Here is a 16,795-nt window from a genome sequence, read left to right as displayed (position 1 = left end):
CTAAACACTTAACAATTAGTTGTATTTTAATTTTACTTTAATATCCTAAATATGTTAGGCACTGTACTTACAGAACTAGCAATTTGGTTACTTTTTGTTTTTAACTACATATTGTATTCACTTTTCCTGTTAGGATCTATTAGATAGTCTCATTTCAAATTATATAACCTAAATTTTTAATCACAGAATTAATGCCTATTTATTGTAGAAAGTTTAGAAAATATGAAAATGAAAAATAAAAATTATTTGTATTTTGTCCCCGGGGGGGGGGCCATATTTCCCCCACCCCCACCCCAAGACTTCTTTTAATTCTTTTACTGTCCTCATGCTCAACTGACAACCTTGCTTCCTATTTCATGGAGAACATTGAAGCCACCAAGACAACCCGTTTCCATCACCATTTCTACTCATCTCCTTGTATCGATACCATTTCATCTCTGTTCCTGTTACTATGAAGAAGTGTCTGTGGTCCTGGCTAAGGCCGGTTCCTTCAAACCACTCCCTAGAACTTATCCCCTCTCACTAACTCCCTCAAGTTTCCCCTTCTCTTCCCTGCATCATTCGTTGTTTCTTCTCTGCTGGATTATTCCTATCAGCATATAAAGCTCATGTTACTTTTCTCATCTTATAAAGATAAGGAAAAGGGACTTTTGTAAAACTGCAGTTTGAGGTTTACCCACCACCCTAACCCTATTGCTCTCCTCCCTCTTATAGTAAATCACCCTTTTTTGTTGCTTTGTTCTCCTCTCTCATGAGTCTGGCTCGTCAGGTCTTCTCCGACTGCTCTGCCCCGTTGCTTTAGTCACACTTAACATCAATCACAATATTGCCAAGTCCACTGGTCATTTACCCTACCCGTCTTCATTTTGCTTGTCCTGACAGCAGCATTTGGCTGATCATTCTCTTCTCTTTGGAATGCTTTCCTGTCTGTTGGCTTCTGTACCACCACCGCTCCCTGGTTTCCTACCTTTCTGGCCTTACTTTCTCAGACTTTCGCTGGATCTTCTTTTCCCTTACCTCTAAATGTTGGTGAAAGCCTTCTAAACAATCTTATCTAGTCTCATGGCTTTAACTATTTATTGGCTAGTAATTCCTAAGTTTACATCTTTAGCCCAGACCTTTTCCCTAACTCCAGATTAGCCTATCTACCTGCTTACCGGAATATCTAAAAGATGTTGCCAGCTTAATATGTTTGGAATCCAGCTCTTGATATTTGCCAACCCAACTCCTTGCAGCAGCATCTCCTGTAAAATCCTCCATCTCTTAAATGATGACTTTATTCTTCTGTTTGCTTAGATCAAAATCCTGAGTATCATTCTTTGACTCCCCTCTTTTTGTCTTTCCACATCTGTTTCGTCAGTGAGTCCTGAGAGCTCCATCTCCTCACCACCTCTACTCCCAGCACTCTCGTTCCAGCCACCATCATCTTTCTCTTTTTAACTGTTCTCCCTGCTTCTGCCATTGCCTGTCCACCACTCTCTTTATCTACACCACAGCTCAGGTGATTTTTTTTAAAGTGATCCATCTAAGATTAGATCATGTCACTTACGAGCTTCAGACCCTTCAGTGGTTTTCCTTCTCATTCAGAGTAAAAGCACAAAGTTCTTGTTTTGACCTTCAAGGTTTTTCGTCCTCCTTGAGCATTTCTTCTCCCTCCCCTTCCCGCGTTTCCCTGGCTTCCCCTCACCGCACACCCTGCCTCAGAGTTCAGGCTCTTGCTGACTACTCATGTGGGATACTTTGCTAAGACAGTCTCCTGGCTAGCTCCCTCACTTTTTGTGAGGCATCCTATCTAAAATTTAAGTCACTACCCCAATATTTCACATCCTCTATTCCTACTTTACTTTTGCTTCTTTGCACTTGTATCTTGATCTGTTAATAACACACTAACCATTTTACTTATTTATTGACTTCACTCTATGCCTCACTAGGATATCAGTTCTAGGTTAGCAGGCATTTTTGTCATATTTCACGTACGTAGAAGATGTAGTTCATAATTAGTTGAATGAAGAACGAATGAGCTATTTCTTATATTAGAGAGCTAAATACATAAAAAGAACAAGAGAGTCTTTACAGTAAGGATTTATAGCCTAGCGAAGAATAGTAGCCATTAATTACAATTCTTTGGATTGTGTTATGATAGAGTGGTGCACTGTGTTTGTGGAACTAGAAAGACAGGCTGCCTAAAAAATCGGGAAATAAAGTTGGGGAAGTTTTTCTGGAATAGGAATTCTGAGCCACGTCATAAAGAATGTAGAAGAGTTTATTGGAAGCAAGAGGAGAGGGCATATAAAAAACCGAGTAATCAGTATCATCATTCCTTTGGCCAGTGAATCTACTCCTGGGACTGTATTCTGAGAAATCACGTAAAATGGCTGCTGCTAATAGAGCATGCAGATAAAAGTAAAACCATGTGAAAGTGTTCTTTGCTGTAGTATTTATAATGTCACAATTATATTGGAAACACCCTAAATGTTTAAGAAGAGCGGGACAAACTATTCACATATATTTTGGGATTTTAATGACAGTGAAATTACATATTTTCTAATGGTAAGTGGAAAATGGATTAAAAAATATTACCTACAGAGTCATTAATTAGGTAGATGATGGTCAGATCATGATAGTCACACAATATGACATGCTAAAAAGATTAGAGTTTATCTCATAAATTTTCAGGGAGCCATTAAAAGGTTGAAGCAACAATGACATTATCTAATTTTTATTTTAGAAAGACTGCTTTGACTATCAGGAGGACATTTTTATTGATTTATAGTCATTCAGTAAGATAGCAACAGTACCAGAAGTTTGAGGTTCCTTTAGGATGTCCAGTTGGAAGTTTCTGGTTTCAGGGGCTTTAGATACCAGCTGTCTGTCAGCCAGCAGGAACACAGTTGCATGTTAGCAGTTACGGCCGTGCAGGCAGGCAGTGGCTAGTTCTTAGCTGTGGTTATGACAGACAGTACTGGTGTTAGCATTCAGGATAGACTTGAACGTGGGGAAGGCATAGTGCCTGTTTCAGCTGGTATGTGCACATATCGGGAGGGGACATTTCTGTGAAACCTCCAATAAATTGTTTATGCTTAAAAATCAAGGAAAGTTAGAATTAAAAGTTTTTGTAACAATAAAAGCTTGAGGGAAACATGTAATAAAAGTCGTCTTACTAGAACCAGAGGTAGGAAGTTGCCAGTTTGGGTCTTAATCCAGGGATTGGCGGACTTTCTGTAAGGAGAGAGATAATAAACATCTGGGCTTTGTGGACTATACAGTCTCTGTCACGGTTACTCAGCTTTGTCATCTGTAATGATCTTTGTCACACCTGCTTACCCCTACTGGACAACAACAGTAGCCTCCATAAACACACACTATGGCCAGAGACGCTGCACAGATGGATGACCAGCAGGAAGTAGCTCTTAAATAGGACCCTCAGGGGATTATTCCATAGACTGGCACTGCCAGAGCATGGCATTGGATTAACTGTACTCATTCGTTAATAATGAATAATGGTATTTCTTCCTAAGCAGGCATTATGTACTTAACATTAAATGTCTCCTCCCTAAGCCCCAAAGCACCAAGATCTTGTTTGGAGTAAAGCTTAGTATTAAAGAGAGTAGCGTATCAGTGTCATCTTTCTGTAGACATTCACTGCAAACTTGAAAAACAAACAGCAAACAGAAGAGTGAATGTGAGAATTGGAAATAGCAATTCTTTCAAAATTTTGACTAGGTTTGGGTAGAATGAATTTATGCTTAAAATACATGTACATTTCTTTGGACATCTTATTTAACATTAAAGGTTTACTTTTATACTTTGAACTATGGATTACTTTTAAATGTAATAATATATGCTTGTGTTTTAGAAGTTAAACTATACAATCCACTGTACCTTTAAAGATACTGGAAAGTTTCAAATATAAAAAATGTTATCACTTAAGAGAATAGAGTACACTGTGCAGGCAGTGTGCATAACTTGGTCGTAGTTCTGTTGCCTAGCTTAGGTATACTATTTTCTGTGTCTGTTACTGGAAGGAAAGTAATGGCTTTTAAGGCCATAGAGATGCCAGTTTGGAATTGTCTGTCAATGTATATCCTTGATGAAAGGTGCTGTTGGAAATAAGAATTTTAGATGGAAAAGGGTGAAGAAATGACACAGTTTTGAATTAAATGTTCCCAAAAGAAATCTTACTTTCTCAGTGAGCTTAAGATATATCAGTAAATGTGGGAATTATGGTGTTCTTTTCTGAAAGTTTTATTGGCAATAATAACTTGTCTTTTACTTTAGCATAAAGTGAGTGTCAGAATTGGTAAGGTCAGTGGCTGGTAACTTTAAAAAGTGACTAATACATATATTATTTGCAATTGTTGGGGGTTGAGAAGGGAACAGATTTAGTGTTTACCTAGTACACAGCTGGAGCATAGAGTTTCTTTCTCAGTATTTGACTAAAATATGTATTATGGTTAGCATTGGGTTCAATAAAGTAATTGTATTATTTATAGTTCATGCTGTAATAATCGGTTTTCTTAAGTAGGAAAGTGTGGGGGTGGGGAAAGGCAGAATATTATACAAAATTACTTTTAAAATCTGTGTTTTTTTTTCAGCTTCCAGAAATGTTGCATGGTGATGGTGACAATGAAGAACATGGCTTTTGTCCAGTAGGGCAGTTCATTCTTCAGAATTTAGGACTGCTGTTTGGATTTGCCATCATGCTGGTAATTGCCCTCTATGAAGACAAAATTGTGTTTGACCTCCAGTTTTGACCATTCCCAGCAATCACTGCTGATTACGAGAATGTTGCCATGCAGCTTTGCATCTGTTCCTTGTACTGTAAGCACGTCAGTACTGTACTGTAAGTCAGTACTGTAAGAAAAGTCAGTGGCTTGCACTACTTACAAGTTCATAGATAGATTTGAGCCTAACCACAAAGACCGGTGCTCAGTACTGTTTTCCCCGCGTGAAGGGATCTTTTAAAAATGTAAAGCTTGTAATAAAGAAAGGAGGAAATGGGACTCCGCGAACCAATGTTGATATAGGTTTGATTAAGACTTTAAAAAACAATAATCATATGAAACACTAAAGTAGTCTCTTTATTAGTAGAAACTTCTGTGGCTATGCAGAAATAGAAATTGAACCAAAAAAATCACTTAACTTTAAAAATATTCTAAATGGACTCTGGGCAGACTTTTCTTTGTGCTAAAAATTAATTGTAGTGTCCTTTAATTCAGCTCCATATATGCATATGGTAATAGGGATCAACTTGACACAGCTTTGAAACCGCATAGACTGTAGGACCTAGAGGAAAGCACAGGCTGCATTAGGGTATGAATTTAGCATTGGGAAAAGCCCTTATTCTTGAATCTAGAGTTACTATTTTTGTATATATTTGCATAGTGTTTAAACTTGCAGCCTAAACTACTGAAATTTGTGATTGTACATTTGTGTGTGCTTCAGTTTAAGGAAAGATTCATAATGGTTCTTTGTATTAATATTATTCTTGGTGTTTGGGTTTTATTTTTAACTTTTATTTTGTTTTGGGTTTTTTGGTGGGGGTGAGGGGTTGGAGCATGTGGTAAAATTTTTTTTGTTGTTGTTGTTAAAATTGTAACCCTTTAGAAAATATCAGCGAAGTGAAGAACCCGAACATGGTCTAAATATTCAGTTTTCCGACTTTAACAGTACTAACTAGTTATGTGGGAAACTTAAGTTTTAAATGTACACAGTGCTTTACCTGTTTGGCGTTGGAACCCAGAGCACACGCTGTGGCTGGCAGTAAGGGTAAGGCAGCAAGTTTACCGTGTCCGTGTTCTGTACATGGAATGTCACTTGAAACGCTTATGAGGATGATCTCCGTGGCTGTTGTGGTACCAATTGACTTGGAAGAGATAGTTAAATAACTCAGCTGAAATCACTTGATCATTTTGTGCCAAGATAGGCTGTTGGTGCCTGATAGGCATCAGTCTCCTATTTTTTAGGTGCCCTGTTCTCCTGCCATAATTGTGAAAGATTTGTGAGAAGTGCAAGTCATGTTTATCCTGAATTTTGACCTAATAATTTGTAGCACTAATCATATGCATGTAGCTTTCTGTGCCACGTGGTCTTCATTTATGCCAGGTAAACCGTATTTGAACTCTGTGCAGGCAGCTTTGTTTTTATCTGCTTGGCTACCCATGTAGCTGCTTTAAAAATCTTATTCTTCAGATACTTAAGAGCCAAACTCTTTCCATTCCATTTAAAATGTTTTCATTTAGTCCTCTTTGTTTTCCCAGTTCGTCTCTTACTCCATGAACTTTAAAACAAAAAACAAAGTTTTGAGAGCAGCACATGCATCCAGGTATTAATAGAGTATTGTAAGCAAGGGAGCTTAGATGTTATTTCCTTAATTTATGCCTGAATTTGAAACATTATTTCTGGCTCTCTCCATGGCCTCCTGTAACAGGTAGGAGTTTTATACATAGAAATATACATTTATTTCAGCATTGGGCACTGAATTAGGACAGTCCTCATCTCATTGCTTGGCCCTTCAAGCAACTTCGCTAAAAGGTGCTGATATTTCATTTAGTACTGCCAACTTCAAGTGATTCAAATATCTTGCTTTCTGAACCAAGATATATTTAATAGTTCATTTTTGGGTTTTTATACCCAAGGACGATTCTGCATTCCAGCGTTAAGTCTGCTTTATTTTAAAACTTTTATGAAAAGCAACAGCTGGAATATACTCCCAGTCTTAAAATAAATGCCTGATTTAAAGCAACTAGGTTATGCTAAAGTATATAAAGGTTTATATTCTCTCAAAAATGGTATTATCTTTATTTGCTAGATTTTTTTTTTAAACTTTTAAGAGGGCTGTAACAGTTGCTGCTAGTATTTTGTTAGGGTTCCACCAGTATTTAGTTTTTACATCATTCTAATGTATAGTTTCAAGTCTTACTAGACAATCTGAATTCCACTACATTTCTCTTTGGCTCCAACATTCCATTTAGCTTGACCAGTCTAATTTAACATGTGTTTGTTGGAGGTCATTACTGTTACTTGTACAATGCTGTCACTGTGTGACATCCATATAAATTTTGGTGTTATCACATTGCATTCAATCAGCTGTGATTATGCTTAGAAATACTATAGTAACTAGATGCAGTGTGAATTTTTTTCCATTAACAGTCAGTCAGTGGCTTAAATGTGATTATGGTCCTGCAAGGTGATACTTGCTAAAATATCTAAACTTTTTTTGTTGTTGTAACTGAATCATTTTTTAAAAATTTATAAAGCTGGAAATGATCAAATGCTGTTTTTTCCATTGTCAACAGTGGTGTCATTTTATGTGTGTTCCTAATGCTTATGGAACTCTCCCAAAATAAAGTTATTCAAAAAGAGCAAATATACCAGTGTTTTCTTTAGTCTCTGTCCGAACATTTCCTTAGGCTGAAGTACAAATCATTTTAAATATTAGGCTGCATTTGCACATAAATGAATTTATAATTAAGTATAGTGTTAACCAAATTGATTTAAACCAAATAAGTTCTTTAAAAAGTGAAATATTTTCTGCTCAACCATTTACCAAGTAGGAACAGGGAAGCAGCATCTTCTATTTAGGAATTAAGTTGACACAGCAGTGCTACACCCCGTCCAATCCAGTGCTCCTTGGGTTGGTCAGAGGGAAGAGTCATGGCAATCACGAAATTCGTAGAATGGCCAGTGGTGGACAATGTTCCTCTCCGTTCACTTGTCTTATACAATGGGGCAGTATAACTTGGTCGTTCTGGTATATCTACCCTCTTACAGGGCTTTAGCCACATCTGGAAGAAAGTGCATACAATTTCCTTAAGTCTTGGATGTTTGTTATGTTTACTTACATTTGAACTTAAAATGGAGTAGTTAGTCATGTCTGCAAATTTCTGTGGGCTAAATTGATTTTCTTGTCAGCAGTGCTGTCATTCCTTCAAAGTACTTTTTTAAACTCTTCAGGGACAGTTTGGAAACTGAATGAGGAAAAAATGTCATTTTACCACTTTCAAAAAGCATCATTACCTATCTGTTTATTACCTCCATACCATACTTACCTGAGTATAACTTTTGGTGCTTACAACAACAGAAAAACCAGACATACTTTCAAAGGTGAGAACTGCCACCACTGATACTCATAATCACATTGCTTTATTAATTAGAGGCCATAAGGAAACAATCCCTTTTAAACACAGGCAAACTATAGAAAACATAGGCAAAACATTTTCTGACATAAATCTCAGTAATGTTCTAGGGTAATTACCCAAGCAATAAAAATAAAAGCAAAAATAAATAAATGGGACCTATTACGCTTATAAGCTTTTGCACAGTGAATGAAACCATAAGCAAAACAAAAAGACAACCTACAGAATGGGAGAGAATATTTGCAAAAGATGAGACTGACAAGAAGCTTTATCTCCAGAATATATAAACAGCTCATACAACTTAGTAAGAAAACAAACAAACAACCCAATCCAAAAAAGGGCAGAAGACCTAAACAAGCAATTCTCCAATGAAACATACGAATGGCCAATAGGCACATGAAAAAATGCTCAGTATCACTACTTATCAGAGAAATGCAAGTAAAAACTACAATGAAGTATCACCTCACACCAGTTAGAATGGCCATCATTCAAAAGTCCATGAACAATAAATGCTGGAGAGGGTGTAGAGAAAAAGGAACCCTTTGATACTGCTGGTGGGAATGTAGTTTCATGCAGCCATTATGGAAAACAGTATGGAGATTCTTCAAAAAACTAAAAACAGAGTTACCATATGATACAACAATTCCACTCCTCGGCATATATCCAGAGGCATATATCCAAAGGGAACCCTTAATTCAAAAAGATACATGCACCTCAATGTTCATAGCAGCACTATTGACAACAGCCAAGACATGGAAACAACCTAAATGTCCATCAACAGGTGACTGGATAAAGAAGCTGTGGTATATTTATACAATGGAATACTACTCAGTCATAAAAAATAAATAATGTCATCAGCAGCAGCATGAATGGACCTGGCAAATGTCATTCTAAATGAAGGAAGCCAAAAAGAGAGAAAAATACAATATGATATCACTTATATGTGGAGTCTCAAAAAAAAAAAAAAAAAACAACTAATCTACAAAACAGAAACAGACTCACAGACATAGAAAACAAATTTATGGTTACCAGGCGGGGAAGAGGGTGGGAAGGGATAAATTGAGAGTTCAAGATTTGCAGATACTAACTACTATATATAAAACAGACAAAACAATATGTTTATACTATATAGCATAGGGAACTATATTCAATACCTTGTAATAACTTATGGATAAAAAGAATATAAAAATAAATATATGTATGTTCCTATATGACTGAAGTATTGTGCTGTACACCAGGAACTGACACATTATAAACTGACTACTTCAATAAAAATAATTTTTAAAAGGCCAATCCCCCAAAATTCTGAAAAGATTTTATCAGCAATTGTAGAACTCGATCACCTCCCCACTTCAGGTGACTATTTTAAAGGGGCTAGCCTATATATTGTGCTGTTTAAAACAGAGCTGCCTTCCCTTATAACTACAATATGTAACCAGCATTATTTTTAGTGTTATTAATTGAAATCTACAGGACACTACATCCAGAAACAACCAGAGTACACATTCTTCTCAAGCAGGCATGGAACGTTCTAGGATAGACCACATACTGGCACAAAATAAACCTCAACAAATCTAAGAGGATAGAAATTATTTCAAGCATCTTTTCTGACCACAATGGTATGAAACTAGAAATCAACCACAGAAAGAAAAATGAGAAAAAAAAATCATTAGGTGGAGACTCAGCATGTTACTAAAAAAACTAATGGGTCAACAATGAAATCAAAGAGGAAATCAAAAAAATACCTTGAGACAAACGACAGTGAAAACACAATCATACGTATCTCTGGGATGCAGCAAAAGCAGTCCTAAGTTCACTGTGATACAGGCCTTTTTTTAAAAAAAAGAAAAAGAAAAAGAAAAATCTCAAACAACTTTGTGGGGATTTCCTTGTTACTGACTCTGTTTTTCACTTGCTGCCTTTAGAACCCTCTCTTTAACTTCTGTCATTTTAATTATGATATGTCTTAGTGTGAGTCTGTTTGGGTTCATCTTGTTTGGGATGCTCTGTGCTTTGTGTAGCTGGATTATCTGTTTCCTTTTTTAGGTTTGGCAAGTTTTCAGCCATAATTTCTTCAAATACATTTTCAATCCCCTTTTCGCTGTCTTCTCTTTCTGGAATCCCTAATATGCATAGGTTGGCAGCTCTATACTATCCCATAGATACAGTATGTTAATTTTATTTTTGAAATGAATCCTGTTCAGTTTATTTTAATGCCAAGTTTTTCAAATTTTTGTGGGTTGGGTTGGTGATTTTGCTGTTTAAAACAGCCCCCAAGTGTAGTGTAGAGGTGCTGTTTACTGTTCCAAAACACAAGAAGGCTTCAATATGCCTTATAGAGAAAATACTATAAGTTTTGTTCAGGCATAAGTTACAGTTCGTGAGTTCAATGTTAATGAATCAACAGTATATATTAAATAAGGTATCTTTAAACATAAACACAAAGTTATGTATTGATCAATTAGCAAAAATATGACTAGAGGATCACAGAAACTTTAACCTTGTGTTTCTCTAATTCTATGTTGGTATCAAGTTTATAAAATGTGATTACCATGAATAACAAGAATTGACTGTATATGTGTGTGCGTGCGTGCTGTGTGTGTGAAATAGCCCCCCACATATATATCATTAGAAAATACTAACCACAGGCACTGTATCATAAAGAATTTTGGGATGTGATTCTGCAAGTTTCTTGATCTTTCTATTCCAGGAAGCTCCATCCAGAAACAGTCCATGAATGAAAACACCTAAATATAAAAGAAGCAGGTTACTAGACTACCTTACACATGCACGTTGATTTGAGTTTTGAATCTGAAATTTCTACAGGTGAATAATACCACGCAAGTGATAAAAGGTCAGCAAACTAAGACATGCTCTAAAATAAAAGCAATGTTCTGAGCACTTTGTCTTAACGTTCTTATTTCAGGAATATCTATACTTTGCTTAGTCGACCAATGCAATAGTGAAATTAGACGTGGAAGACAAAAAGGGAAAGAAATTTTAAATTAGTCTGTGTAAAGTTCTCAGTATGGGTGAACACTATCAGATTTATATGTTAATTGGCCAATGATTATCATGTTTTCACAGTCCATGAAGTCCACAAGAAAAGTTCTCCACGTAATTATAGGGATCCAGTGGCATCTAGGCAGCATGTGAACAAAATACCCTTCTGTGGATCTCTAATGTTGTGAGAATTAAATTTCTCCCCCCAACTTTTATTCTCACTCCAAGGCCACTCCTCAGTCTGTATGAGAACACACAGATGGATGAACTCCCTCTGGAATGCAGTGTCACACACAAACAGCTGAAGAGCACAATTTAAGGAATCAAAGGAACCTGGCTCACTTGCTCTGGCTTTCCACTGAGTAAGCCTCAGGAACTGAACATGAGTATCTACACATGAAAATAGTGATTGTAATTGTTGTGCAGATGAGAGGAAAGCAATGAGGACCTTAGAAAGACTTCGGTTTTAGTTCCTAATTTGCTATACCATGAGCAATTCATTTACCTTTCGACCTGTGATTTTTTTTTCCCCATCTGGAAAATGTTTATAAAATGATAATGCCTGCCTTGTCTACCTTGTAGTTACAATCAAGTCTACTATATTGGCGAAAGTGCTTTGTAAAGTAGGATATAAAAATCCAAGTGCTTTGTAAAGTAGAATATAAAAATCCATGTGGGCAGTGCTGTCCAATAGGACTCTCTGTAATGATGGAAATACTTTGTATCTATGCTTCCCAATATGGTAACCACTGGCTATGAAACACCTAAAACATGGCTGTGTGACTAAGGGATTGAATTTTAAATTTTATTTAACTTTAACTATAAATTTAAAAGGCCACATGTGGATAGTTCAGTGACAGATGTTAGTGGGAAGGCTTACCCTTTCTAGGTTTTAACTGATGGAAAGAATAGTTGGAATAAAATGTCAGTTTTATTAAATGGCAAAGCACTTGTCTAAGAACTTCCCAAGTATTGCTCTAATAAAACTGAACTGCAAAATGCATCTGGAGCCTGGGACAATGTCAGGGGTGGGCCTGCCTGAAGGTGAGACTCTGGCCATGTCTAAGGCCTACGGACCAGTCACAACAGCGGACAGGAACAGGGAAAATGGAGGGGACCCTACAGAGAGCTGTTTAATACCCTGTCCCTGCTGACTTATAAGCACAGCCCAGGAAATCTCTGGCTCTAACCAATTAGATGATCTGTTCCTTACTCAGGAAAGAAAGATGTCAGAGAAAGTAAACAGCGGAGTTCATTTTCAACACCTAAGAAAAGTGGCGATAGGGACAAAAGTTCCCTCCAGCCTAACAATTTTATGGGAAATGTGATGGGGATATTCAAATACATTTTTGTTTCTCGTGGCCATTAAGGGCATCATGGAAAACACAAAATATGAAATGACAGTTCATATTAACTGGGTCCTGTTTCATGCTCCTGCTTGCTTCACTATCTGTGAGACGTGGTCAGCACAGTGTCAGCCACTGTCCCTGGCCCCTCTCTGGCTCACCATCTCCGCCCCATTCCTGCTTCATACTGCTCTCTTCATTGATGACTTTGAGTCACCCTGTAGTGCCCAATAGTTCAGATAAGAGGAATCTTAGGCAAACACATCTAGAATGTATGATGCTAAGTCTAGGTAGATTTAAATGGCATTTTGGCCACTTTAAGAGTGAATAACTTTTTCCAAGAGGAAGGGTATAGCTCAAGTGGTAGAACTCATGCTTAGCATATACAAGGTCCTGGGCACAATCCCCAGTACCTCCTCTAATAAACAAACAAACAAATAAACCTGATTACCTTCCCCCTAAAAAAAATAAATTAAAAAAAAAAAAAAGAGTGACTAGCTTTTTCATTCTGTTTAACTGGACTTTGGGTAAATGAGGTTGACTTCTTTATGAGTCCCAGAACCCAGAAACAGGTACATACTGAAGTATGTATAAAGGAGACAGACTGTGGAGCGACAGAGGTGATAAAGGAACATTCTAGCCCACGGTTGGATTCTCAGGTTGGATCTGTGTTGCTCCCCTCCCACGAGAAAGCTGTTTCTTGGGAAAAGTCCATTGCTCCAAGTTATTCCATGGAACCTCCTTTTCTTTCTGGTAATTAGCTAAGTACGAAGTAAAAAACTAGAATGACAAAATGGCTAAGTTGTGGATATTTGTGTTTTGGGGAACATGTATGTGTGTGTATACAAAATAATAAAATTAATGACTTAGTGAATATCTATCGGCTACTATAAATCAGACCTGGGCTGATTCTTCAGTATTCAGTACACTGGTTTATTTAACTGATGGCTACTTTTTACTGTGAGATCTTGGAACACTAAATGGTCTTTACTGATCTTTAAATAACTTGTGCTTTATACCTTCTCTATTGTTTTCAAGATAACTTTGGATTCTAATAAATTTGGATCTTTAATAAGAGAAGTTGTGGGTTAAGTCAATAAATCATTGCAAAAAGAAAAACCAGCTACCTTATATAATGTCTAAGTTCGGTGTATAACAATTGGCAATTTAATAGTTTGATCTTAGATATTAGCTAATTTACAAACTTCAGGCATCTATGGCTGGAAGAAATGATTAGTTTTAAAATATTTTCCCAATGATCTTTTCCCCCTTGAATCCATTGTTCTTAGATGTGCTTCGGCAATAAAACTGTTTAAATTAAGTATTAAAGGCGATTGCAGTGAACTGTGGCTTAAAAGGTTGGGTTAGATTCCATGAATGTGGAGTGGAGTGGATTCAAGCAGCATGATTTCTGGAATTTCTACAGCAGCATTTGAGGGCCTGATATGTGCCAGACATTGACGGGCACTAAGGAAAAAAGGATGATGGCAAACAAGGTCACTGGCTTGTTGCTGTTTGTCTTGTAGTGGAGGAGAGAGATAGTAAGAAGGAAATGAAGTAATTACAGAGTGTGACTCATGGTTTGAAGTTCATAAGCAAAGCCGTAAGAGAGGCTAACAAGGCGGAATGGGGGCTTCAATAGATCAATTGTTGAAGGAGTCTATTGAAGGCTCTTTCTGATGAGCTATAACTTAAGCTGGGAACTGAAGGTTGAGAATTACCCTCCATGCTAAGTCTGGGCTTAGGAATAGCATGTAGGAAGATACCAGAGAAAAAGAGCTTGAAGTGATCCAGAGGCTGTCAGAAGGTCAGTGTGACCTGCATGCCGTGGTACATGCTGAGCTCCACAGGTAGGCAGTGACCGGAACGTGCATGGCCTTATGGTCATGGTGAGGCATTTAGAGTTTATTCTAGCTACAAAGGGAAAATGCCATTATTAACTTCAGTTTTCTGAATTTCAATAGGGACTTAGTGGTGACATAATCTGTTTAGATTTTTAAAAAATTTCTATGGCTCCTGTAGAAATGAAGGATTATGAGTGTAACAACATTGGGGGGAAGATAGAAGGCTAGAGCAAAAGTCTGGATAGAAAGAGTGGTGGCAGCAGGACTGTAGACGAGTGACTGCATTTGATGTGAGTGTATGATGGAGCAGAAGAATGAAGAAGAATCCATGGGTTTCTGGCTGGACAGTGGTGCCATTCACTGAAATTCATTACACATTTTTCATATCCGAGAGACACCAAAGTGGAGAACTCAGGTAGACACTCGGATACTGAGGTCTGGATCTTAAAGGAAAGACCTAGACTGGACATTTAAATTTGGAAGATATCAGCCAAGAGATAATAAATTTTAAAGATACAAAAAAGTATGAGGTCACCTGGGGAGAGGATGCAATTAGAAAAGAGAAATAGTCCTGGGACTGAGTCCTTGGGAACTCCAATATTTAGAGGAGGAAAAGCTAGCAACAAGCATAAATGTGTCCAGTGAGAAAGGGAAAAACAGGACATTAGAAACAAAGTGAGAAGAATGTTTCTAGAAAAAAGAAGTTGTCACTAGTAAAAACTGCTAAGGGGTTAAGATGAAGACAGAAAAGAATTCATGGGATTTGTCAACAAGGAAGTCACTAGCACCTCTGAAAAAACAGCATCAGTTGATTGGAGAAGATGAAAGGTAGAATTTGTTGTTGAATGAGACAACCTAAAGCATATTACATGCTGGTAGGAATTACCTAGGAGTGTGAGAGAGAACTGTTGACTCTAGTAAAGGAGGGTACAATTGAAGGATAGAAACCCTTGGAAGGAGGGGGAAAAAGTGAGAGCTGCACCATCCAGAGGATCTGGTCTACCAGAGGGTGCAGATGTCACCAGACTTATGGACTTGGTAGGGCTGCAAACTCCATTCTGATGGCTTCTTATTTTTTTCAGTGAAGGATGAGGTGAGATGCCGGAGCAGAGTGAAGGACAAAGAAGGCCGACGTGGTTGTTCTGAGAGTGGGAAAGCAATTTTCCTAGGGAACAGTAATAGGATTGCTTCACTGTATTACAACCCCTCTTGAGATTTGTGACAGTCAATGGAAAGGAAAACCACTTGGCCCAGTAATGTGATTACCATACACTGTTGTGATGACATGTCTACTTGTGAGGATCTCCCACCAGAGTACAGGTCACATGAGGGTCAAGATCCTGTCTAAATTGTTCATTGTTGAGATCCCCCATGTCTAATAATGAATTCATCATTTGGTGATGAATAAGAAGCAGTATTGTCTTTGACACATGAGTCAAAGCAGAACACATTAACGGTCATTTAGAGATGATCATTTATTTAAAGACAACATTTTGGTAAAATTAGGAATCTATAGCAATTTAAAAATAATACTTGTTTAAAATAGTGGCCCTGTCCATTAAATTTTAAACAAAATATAGAGTAGCCACTGAGTATTAAAAAGACAATCAATTAAGAAAATAAAGATAAATTTCCTCACAATCTTTCAATCACAAAACAAATTCTCCTTTCATTACGTTTTGGAAGGATGTATATAACAAGAAAGAACACACATTTTAGGGATCTGCAAAAGTATGCTCTTTGAGGGACCAAGGAAACCTTCTTTTTAATGTTGTACCACCTTAATTCCCCAAGGTCACAGTAAGACTATGGTTGATTGTCCCACATATTGTTAATTTGATGATTACTTTCATCATAACCTTTTTTCCTGAAATAACTTCAAACCTGCAAAATTTTGTAAAAATAAAACCGTACAAGGGACATATATTCCTTATTCAGATTCATTTTAGTCCCTGTTTGCTTTATCACTTACTTATTCTTGCTCTTTCTTTTGCTCACTCTCTCTTTGTAAAATTTCTTTTTCCTCCACCATTTGAGAGGAAGTTACATACGTGATGATTAAATTTTGAACAGCTGAGAAAAGTGAGCAGGAATGTTGTTTTTGCTCAGTGTCAAGATATAAGCCACCTCGTGCCATCGCTGCACTTACCATCTTCCGGAGCTTGCTTGTATTCTTTGTCTTCCATCACTTCATAGTCAAACCCAAGAAGGTCAATGGGGATGGTGTATTTCCTGGCGTAGTTCTGCTGGGCACCAGTCAGGAAGGCTTGTGTGAAGAAGAAGCCGGAAAGCCAGAAGACGGGAGGAGGACCAACCTCGTACCATTGCTGTGGTGTCAAAGCACAAGTGTCCTGACGATAGCTTTTCAACTTTGAATGCAACACTGCTTAATGAAATCTGTCCCCAAACACCCCGCCATTATCTTCTAGGTAAACTAGCAAATGAGCTAACACTTTGAGGAATA

At 37.4% G+C, this 16,795-nt stretch overlaps 2 protein-coding genes across 12 annotated transcripts in view; one reads left to right on the top strand and one right to left on the bottom strand.

Moving 5' to 3' along the window:
* Nucleotides 1–7,369, top strand: part of SLC39A10 (solute carrier family 39 member 10) — a 95,889-nt gene extending 88,520 nt beyond the window's left edge. For all 8 annotated transcript variants that reach the window (XM_045511990.2, XM_010948696.3, XM_045511992.2 and 5 more), the window contains one exon: nucleotides 4,596–7,369. In XM_045511990.2, coding sequence (XP_045367946.1) covers nucleotides 4,596–4,754 — 159 coding nt within the window. In that variant the 3' untranslated portion in view covers nucleotides 4,755–7,369. The remainder of the gene's footprint in view (nucleotides 1–4,595) is intronic.
* DNAH7 (dynein axonemal heavy chain 7) overlaps nucleotides 5,061–16,795 on the bottom strand; it is a 220,506-nt gene continuing 208,771 nt past the window's right edge. For 3 of the 4 annotated variants that reach the window (XM_074364244.1, XM_074364246.1, XM_074364245.1), the window contains 5 exons: nucleotides 16,481–16,658; nucleotides 10,782–10,885; nucleotides 9,884–9,967; nucleotides 7,550–7,787; nucleotides 5,061–5,286 (listed from right to left, as the gene is read on the bottom strand). In XM_074364244.1, the coding sequence (XP_074220345.1) occupies nucleotides 7,581–7,787; nucleotides 9,884–9,967; nucleotides 10,782–10,885; nucleotides 16,481–16,658 (573 nt within the window). In that variant the 3' untranslated portion in view covers nucleotides 5,061–5,286; nucleotides 7,550–7,580. The remainder of the gene's footprint in view (nucleotides 5,287–7,549; nucleotides 7,788–9,883; nucleotides 9,968–10,781; nucleotides 10,886–16,480; nucleotides 16,659–16,795) is intronic. The other variant, XM_045511984.2, reaches the window with a different exon arrangement.

The sequence above is a fragment of the Camelus bactrianus genome, chromosome 5 (assembly GCF_048773025.1).
Source record: "Camelus bactrianus isolate YW-2024 breed Bactrian camel chromosome 5, ASM4877302v1, whole genome shotgun sequence".
Classification (NCBI taxonomy): domain Eukaryota; kingdom Metazoa; phylum Chordata; class Mammalia; order Artiodactyla; family Camelidae; genus Camelus; species Camelus bactrianus.
This window is presented reverse-complemented; position numbering and strand designations above follow the sequence as displayed.